The sequence below is a fragment of the Patella vulgata genome, chromosome 9 (assembly GCF_932274485.2).
Source record: "Patella vulgata chromosome 9, xgPatVulg1.2, whole genome shotgun sequence".
Taxonomy (NCBI): Eukaryota; Metazoa; Mollusca; class Gastropoda; family Patellidae; genus Patella; species Patella vulgata.
Window position 1 is genome coordinate 12,363,074 of NC_065887.2, and position 9,258 is coordinate 12,372,331.

At 35.8% G+C, this 9,258-nt stretch overlaps 1 protein-coding gene across 1 annotated transcript; it reads right to left on the reverse strand.

The window, feature by feature from the left end:
• Positions 1 to 463: 463 nt before the first annotated feature.
• LOC126832660 (scavenger receptor class F member 1-like) lies at positions 464 to 8,682 on the reverse strand. Its single transcript, XM_056103263.1, has 3 exons — positions 8,544 to 8,682; positions 8,199 to 8,333; positions 464 to 486 (listed from the first exon to the last, which is right to left on the reverse strand). The coding sequence occupies exons 1-3, from the start codon at positions 8,680 to 8,682 to the stop codon at positions 464 to 466; spliced, it is 297 nt and encodes a 98-aa protein (XP_055959238.1).
• Positions 8,683 to 9,258: the final 576 nt, after the last annotated feature.

Consider the following 9,258-nt stretch of genomic DNA (forward strand, 5'->3'; position numbering starts at 1 on the left):
GTATCTCTTTTCCATTGCCACTTTGTTTTTAAACAGACATTTTAGCGCCTCCTATAATATTACATACAGAGTTACACCCCCTGCAAATTGGTAATAAAATCAGCGATGGTTTTTTGTTAATGTGCTTTTTTGATAAAATAAAATTGATTCATCGATTTTCTTCACAAAAAGGAATAAATATTATCGAATGCATCACAATGGTAGACAGTATAGTATCGAAGGTTGGTACAAAATGACAAGTTTACAGAAGTTATGTCCAAGAATTGAGTAAAGAATTATCGTTCGGCGCAAGATTCAGCGACAGTCAAATTTACCGATGCAAGTATTGATGTTCACTTCCAATGCATTCAAGCGTGATATTTAATTTATGTCAGCACAAAAAGCACTGAGATTTCATTAAGAGGCCATTCCTGTTAAGCAGTCAGTTGTGAAAATTCCCTTGAGTGGCTGCTTAATGCAGATTCTACGTAGTTGTATTCATTATTTCTGTTGAATATGATAATGTTTTATGATGTTTTTTATATTTTAGTATTATGGTTTTATTTTGTATCGAACCAAGTTACCAAGAGACATCAACCAAGTTACACCTATATTAACTAAAGGTGTTCGAGATAGAGGTTACGTTATGGTAGATCAAGTAAGTTTAAGGCTATATTATATCTCTGTATTCTGTTCTGAATTAGATTCTTTATATTGTCTAAATTAAAATATAAAATCTAGTTGGAGTAACCCTACTCTTTGTTTTGTCAAACCCATGTTTCCACAGATATAGGCTGTGTAAAATTCTCAATATAAACTTTGCCATGCTAAGGACTGTAACATCTGCGCAACTGTGGGTTTTAGGCATGAGATCTGGTCGAAATAATTCCTTTAGTTGATTTGTATGACTGACAGTAGGGCAGTTCTTGATGTTAATTTCAAGTCATTGCCAAGGAAAATATAAATGTGCAGTCTGTTTTCACAAGCAGCAAACTCACAGAAAATAAATTATAGGCTTGTCATATTGTCAAATAAAATGGCTGACATAAGGGTGACACAGCATGTTAGTCAATTATGGAAAGCTCTACCCAGGATTTGATTTTTACTGCTTTGAACCCATCTATGAAAGAAAGACAAAAAACGGTCAACTAAGTACCAAATATATTGTCCACAGACTGGAAGTCAGTCAAGCATAGATACGATAGACCTACAATTAAAAAGAGAACAATTTTGATTTGCTTTATTAATATTACAGGTACCACAAGGTATATTTATACGTGATGATGTGATACAGGTAAATATAACAGGTAAACAAGGTCAGATGTTAGATATATTGGTAGAAAATACAGGAAGAATTGGTTTCGCTACACTCATGAATTACAATGTAAAGGTAATATCTTAATTATTATATTTTTATGATACTGTGATAGTATGCCATATATTTGACCATGGTAAATACAACTGGTAACATGGACAGGGAATCTTGTTCTTTTCGTTATTGCATACTTTTGCTAGTTTACGCCAGTTTTAGTAGAAATAATATAGAGAAGTGGGGTGGGTTTGCTGTGCAATAACAATGAGCAGGTGTCAATGTTACAAGTCAATTATAGCACTCTTCATTCATTAACAGGTTTAAAACCTTTTTAGGGTTAGGGTTAGGGTAAGCATTAGGGCTAGGTCCAGGGTTAGGGTTAGGGATGGGATTAGCGCTAGCCCTGTTTACATCTCACGACCTTTGACCAAACTTGAAGTTGACCTTATCAATTAGATCTGACCAATTTATATTTAGTTTATATTTTATTCAGGGTCTAACTGGAAATATAACTCTTGATGGTAAAATATTAACAGGCTGGACTATATATCCCATATCTCTAGAAAATATTAACTCAAGTATAATTTCAAATAGACATCTTCAAAGGTTAGTATACAATTTACTTGCATTATCCATGTTATTTTCACTGATTTTCGACTATTAACCCTTAACCGGTCGACGTCATGACGTCAAGTGGTCAGGCTAAATAAAGGCTGATGTGAAGTATTTTGTATGCCTATTTCAATCGACTACTGCCGAATAATTATAAGTGATAGACTCTTGACACCAATAAAAAACTTGAAAGGGATAAGTTGATCTATAATTTGCAAATCATTCTAAATCCTTTTCATCAGAAATATCGTCTTCAGAATCGATATAATCTGAGTTGGAATAATTCATAAGTATTTCAACCACTTCGAGCGTCTTTAACATTCCTGACATCGTTAAATTATGTTTTTCGTCAAAAAATGTTGAACAAAGACATGTTTTTTTCAATGCCCTTGACAAGACAAGTTCCTGTCTGACACACATGCGTGGTCATATCAATTAAATACGAAACTAAATACTCAAATGCGACTTATAAAAAAGGTTCTTGCTGTGGTTGACTTTAGTGAACCGTGACCACTTAGCTGTATAACGTTGTGGTGATTATAGTCGACAATGACCGGTTAAGGGTTAACTTTCCCGACATCGTTAAATTACGTTTTTTGTCAAAAAATGTTGAACAAAGACATATTTTTCTCAATGACCGGTTAAGGGTTAATGATAACTCAAGTATAATTTCAACATGACATCTTCAAACAAGGGTTAGTATACTTGCATTATCCATGTTATTTTCACTGATTTTCGGCTACTCCGATTGTCACAATATCCAGTTATTTTACAGCATGACAATTTGCTCAAATGTCATCGGGGGGGGGGGGGGGGGATTTCCATCCCAAGCTTGTACTACGTATCAGGGATTTTCTCCGGATTCTCCAGTTTCTTCTCACTGCTAAAGACTCTAAAATAATAATTGTAGTAACATGTTAGTCCCAAAATGTCCTAGTTTGTGTCGAGTGGATGTTAAGCCCAATTTCTCTGCTGTAATTGAGTGTACGGTACATTAAGTATTTTATCTTATAGTTCTGGACCTAAGTTAAACAACGGTTTATTAACACCATCTATATATATGGGTAAAGTACCTATACCTACCTCTGATCCTGAACCTAAAGATACTTTCTTAGATATGAGGCCCTGGGTCAAGGTAAGTTAATAGCTTAAAGATACATTATGGGAGATTAGATAAAAAGCTGGCAATTTTCACTATAATAGTTAAATAAAAGATAATGTAAAGGGAATTTGCTGAAAAATTTGGTCAAATTGTTCCACTCTGAACCGAGAATTTAGCGATTGAATTTTGAGTCTAGCCTCGATCATCATTACTAAATTCGGTACGATAAATACATAGTCTCAATTATCCATTTAATCGTTAAATCGTGAAGGAAAGTTATGCAGTAAATCGGCTCATAATCCACTAAAGAGATGCCATCTATAGTTGATTATGGTCTGGATAAGTTAATTAATGTCTAAGAAATAATTTAGATAACATTTCAGGCCTAAAGAAAGACCTACAATAGACAGAATTAGCTCTTGCATAATGTATGTTAAATGTTTTTGATTGATCCCTTTTGAATTAAATTTTTTTCAATGTTTTTCATTTTAGAACAAATGATCCCATATTCCCATTGGAATTGAATTTTTTAATATTTTTTGTATAGAACAAAAAAGTTGGGCCCTATGTTCAAATATTTTCCTCATTATCAAATCAAAATCATATTTATTATTTATGATATGATATACAATAAGATGTAAGATATGTATAGAATAGCCAGAGTCAAAGTGTAGGCACCGGGGTGGTTGCCCTTGCCGTAAAATTCTTAGAGGGCACAGAAAAAAAGGAAAGTAGTAATAGTTGGCAAAAAGAAAACCCTCACACAGTATATCTCCCAGTGTTCAAACATTCTACTCAGTTTACTAACATGACGGGGCACATAAACATTGCCATCATTTAACATTTGTAGCCTACTGGGATAATAGTCCAGTTCGAAGGCTAAAGAATAGCAGTAGTCCACCAGCCCGAAGCTAGTAGTTTTGCTGATAGCTACTAATATTGTTGTTTTGGATAGTCCAACAGACTTGTGCTAAATGGATTGAAAGTTGAAACCAATACCTATATTGTCACTGTGCACTTTGTGACATGTTAACTCTATATATACTGCAGTGGTCGAATGGTAGGACTCGAGTGATTTTGTGACATGTTAACTCAAATATGCTGCAGTGGTAGAGAACTGGTGACATGTATGATGTTAACTCTATATATGTTGCTGTGGTCGAGTGGTAGGGCAATGGTCACTTTGTGACATGTTAACTCCATATTATGTTGCTTTGGTTGACTTTGTGCATGGTGACTTTCTGACATGTTAACTCAATATATTCTGCAGCAGTCGAGTGGTAGGGAATTGGCCTCTGAACTAGAATGTCATGTGTTCAGATCCCAGCATGGGTTGAGAAAGAACCATTAGGACTTTGCAAGCTCTGTTCTCCTTTGTCAGGAGGAGGCCTGCTGGGCTGACAAGCAGTATGTCTAGTCTTTTGGAACGAACAAAAACCAAGGTCGCAGTAGTTCGCACATTAAATGAACAGTATGGTTTATTTCAAATTCTGCTTTTTTCAGGGACAAGCCTTGGTAAATGGATTTAATGTTGGACGTTACTGGCCAAAGATGGGACCTCAGGTCACCCTTTATGTTCCAAAACCAGCTCTAGTGTCTCCATCCCTGCCAAATTATCTTGTTATGTTTGAACTAGAGAACACAAGTTGTCCCCCCTCACAACCATGTAATGTGATATTTACTGATAAACCTTTTATTAATGAAATACCATCAGGAAGTAGTTCTTCGGTTAGGGAAATAAAGGAAGGTTATAATTGGAATCTACGTGTTTAATGATGAATTTATCAACGGTTTAAATGATTTAAAATGTTTTCTTATGATAAGCACCATTAAGTCTTTAGCACACAGATCACCCAACACTACTGTGTGGTTGAGTGCCTCAAATTGATCAAGTCACGTGAATAGCTGGGATTTTTTTATGGACTGTATACTAGTTTTGTGATTCGGGAAGCATGAGGCAGGTCTAAGGAGGCGTAGTTTCGTGTTTCACTTTTTTCTAATTATTTCTTGGAACTGCATTACTCGATATTAACTTATACCAGATGCTGTAACAGATTGGTATTGTTGGTATAAGGTTATACAGTGCTGTATAATATGGCTAATTAGACAATAGTCAATTGACCTCATGACTCATGTGTATTTGATTCCATCCAATTAATTAGCTAATGAATTCCATCTCTTTTTATTTATGCACCCTTAGTGAGTTTTTCTGAAATATATGGCAGGTTTCTGAATAATTGAGATTATTGAATGTACAAAAAATATTGTTATTAAATCTTAATACATTCCATTTTTAAGTGCTCATATCATCTAAAATCTTCTCAACATGCCAGAAATGAAGGTTGAATATAGAGTAAAAGGCCATATATATTTGATTGAGAAACATATTTTGGGAATATATGAGAACTATCAAATCTGATTAAAATACAGATCTATATTTCGTCTCATTTTTTTATACTTTCAATGGCCTCTACTACATAAAGATCTGACTAGTTGTACTGGAAGGTTTGGCAGAGGTCATAAGAGCGGCCTTGACCATATGACGTCAGACATTTGATTAACCAATCAGCGTTGCTGTTTCTAGTGGGTTACCAACAGTTCCGTGCACCTCACACCAAAAACTCACCGTAACAATCCTTTTCATTGGCTAATCCCTCACATCATCCAGAACACAAGTTATATAACAACTCTTCCAGATCCTAGTGAAGTAAAGACAAGTAAAACGAAATTTTGAACTATAAAAACGAAACTAAATAGGATCTGTGTTTTAATCAGATTGTGAACTATCTGGCTTTTTGTTTCTTTAATAGATTTATCTATATATTTGTATAATATGTGTTATTGTTGATGATTAAATAAATGTATTTTTATAAAAGAGAAATATAATATTTCTTTGTATTAGACAGGTACTACATATAGTACCTCTGTTCATATTTATTATAGTATAACAGTTACATTAAGGTTCAATGCAGGGCTGTTGAATTGATATTGTCTGTCAATTTTGTCCGATTTAGAAATCATATTGACCGAATTAAAAATGTTCAAATCGGACATCAAATATAGAGCAATTTGTAAAAACATTCTTGAAATACTACAACTTAAAATTTCAGATATTCACAATCTTTGCCTTGTTATTCAGCCTGCATTTTCATTGAGAATTGTGTTGGTACTTATACTACTACATGTTAAGTAATAATCTAAATTACTAAGAAAATTATTTTTATTTACATAATTGTCTTAGCTTACCAGTAATGAATGAAAATGAAAAGAAATGGGGTTTAACGTCCCATTTCCGGTCTATCACATAATTGTCTTAGCTCGTAAGTAACGAAATGAAAATAAAATAAAATTGTGTTTAATGTCCAACTTTTCTGCTCTATAAAGGCTAATAAAGACATGGATGGGTAATTTGGGGTATCTAGAAGAACATTGTCTAATTATTTAAATTGAGTGTACATACAATATTTTATTGTCTTGTTTATTAATATTTTTTGGTTGTATTAAATCCTTTTTTAATGTTTACACAGATTCAAATATGATTTTCAATAAAGATTTTGAAAAAAAAAATTGGTTATCAGTATTTATTTTTTTTTTTGGACAAAAGTAATTTACTGTTTTGCTTTTGCAGAAAAGTAATTTCAGATTTGAGGTGCAAAAACTATGAATGTAGTCCTGAATTAACCATAAAACAAAATAAGGCTCCTCTTAAGGCACCAATGAAAGGTGGAACGAAAGAACTTTTTCCATTGGTGTAAAAGATGCACCTGAACCAGGCCAACAAAAGATGCTAAATAAATCTACATTATAGAATAAGAAATGAAATGGGGTTTAACATCCTAATGAAGACGGGCATATGCCATACAGTTTGCTATGAGGGGAATTTTGCCTACTTTTATAGCGAATTCCAACTGCCAAGGGATCTTTTACGTGCACGCCAAAGTGTACACAGGACCTCGGTTTTTCGTCCCATCCGAACGACTAGACAGCTGTCCTTGTCAGGCCCTCCGTCCTGCATCACTGACAAGGGGAAATCATGTCGGAAAATCCTGATGAACTTACTCCGCCAATGCAGTTAATCTGCCAATGCGAGCCAGCGTCTTACTCACCTAGCCATAGCCACCGTGGCCTCGTAACTTAAATGGCATTAATTTCTTTTAAGTGATGCAAGCATATTTCCATTTCATTTCATGCAAACATATAGCTTTGGCTTATATACTAAAACTTTCATAGATTTTAAACCAACACTTTAACTGGTGGATAAAAACGGCTTTTATTTAAAGATACATTATGGGAGATAAGATAAGGAGTTGGCAGTTCTCACTATAGTAGTTAAAAACTAGATAATGTTAAGGCAATTTGCTGAAAATTTCAGTCAAATTGATCCACTTTGAACCGAGAACTAAGCGTTTGAAATTTCGACCTAGCCTCGATCATCATTACAAAAGTCAGTACGATAAACAGCATAGTCTCGATTATCCACTTAGTCATTAAATCGTGGAGTAAAGTTATGCAGTAAATCGGCTCATAATCCACTAAAGATCGTAGGCTAGCGATGCCACCGATAGTTGATTATGGTCTGAATAGGTTAATTAATGTCTAATTAATAATTAAGATAACATTTCAGGTCTAAAGAAAGACCTGCAATAGACAGATTTAGCTCTTGCATAATGTATGTTTAATTGGTATTTTCGACGGGCAGCCTCTACCATATAGTGAATTGATATTTTGGTCGCCTTTCAAATATATATTGAATAAAACTGTTTTTTATTTTTATAAAATACATGATCTATGTCAACCCCTTATCGGCTGTACCATGTTTAATAAAGCGATTGGAGCAACAGACACAAAGCGCCACTAAGAGAAGCGCGAAAAGGAAGATATGGACGCCAATTACAATCGAGATTACTCTTGTTATCATTTCATGATCTTTCCTAAATTTATCTTCTGAAGACAGCTGATCACATTTTGGCCCTTTATAGATTTCCTGACACCCTTCAGGACACGTTCCGTTTACTTTATTACAGATGGTCCCTTCCTTACAATGACCACACAAAGAAGTACAGTTGTTTCCATGATTCCCGTCCGGACAGGTCAAATTACAATCTGATCCATGACGGCCAGGGACGCAATCTATACAAGAGCCACCCTCCCATCCTTCTGAACATCCACGTGGACACTCTCCTGTTTCCTCACTGCATGGTTCACCATTGAAGCAACGACCACATTTAGTACATTTCGGACCAGCATAACCTTTATCGCAAACATCACAAAGACCACCTGTCCATCCTGGCTGACATCCGTTAGAACAGACACCCGTTGTTTTGTTACAAAACTCGAAGTCTTTACATCTTCCACAAGTTTCGTTACATTCTACGCCATAGAACCCATCATCGCATGCTGTACAGAATGGTGGGGACCAGCCATCTGAGCACCCATTGCCACATCTCCCAGTCGTGCTGTGGCAGTTCACTTGATTATCACATTTTCCACAAGTGCGGTCACAATCTTTAGCGTAGTAACCCTTTTCACATATCTCACATTGTTCACCGGTCCAATGCGAATCACAGCCCAAATCACAATTTCCGTTTACTTTATTACAAGGACCACCATCCAGACAATGGCCACAAAGATTAACACATGCACTACCAAAATACCCATCGTTGCATGTCGTACACATTGGAGGCAACCATCCAATAGAGCATCCATTCTGGCACCGACCCGTTATGCTGTCACAATCTTCATGATCAGCACACGATCCGCATCTACTTCCGCAGTCTTCTCCATAATAATCCGAATCACAAACGTTGCATGCAGTTCCATTCCAACCATCACGGCACCCATTTGAACATTCTCCCGTGTTACTATCACATGCTTCAAATGCTGCACATTTCCCACACATTTGATTGCATTCTTGCCCAAACCACCCAGAGCCACAAATGTTACAAGTTTCACCAATCCATCTATTTTCACAACCCAAGATACACTCCCCCGACTCTCTTACGCAAGCACCATTGATACAATGGTTACATTTTTGGTTGCAAATCCCACCATAATATCCATATTTACAGTCTTGGCATCTTTCCCCGGACACGCCTTCGAGGCAACCGTTTTTACATGTTCCGTCTACTGGATCACATGTTTCATTCCCATAACAGAGACCACACTGGCTTTCACAGTTATCACCATACCAACCACCAGCGCATTCCGTGCATTGTTCTCCACTCCACCCCAATTCGCATCCATCTGCACAGAT

Bases quoted from the DNA above. Each gene is read 5' to 3' on its own strand.
- LOC126832660 (XM_056103263.1), bottom strand. From the start codon at position 8,682: ATGTGTACGACATGCAACGATGGGTATTTTGGTAGTGCATGTGTTAAT. The intron at 8,334-8,543 runs GTGAGATATGTG...ACTTCGAGTTTT, and splicing joins GCATTGGACCGGTGAACAAT to GTAACAAAACAACGGGTGTC. The intron at 487-8,198 runs GTGAGGAAACAG...CATATTCAACAG, and splicing joins CTTCAATGGTGAACCATGCA to AAATAATGAATACAACTACG.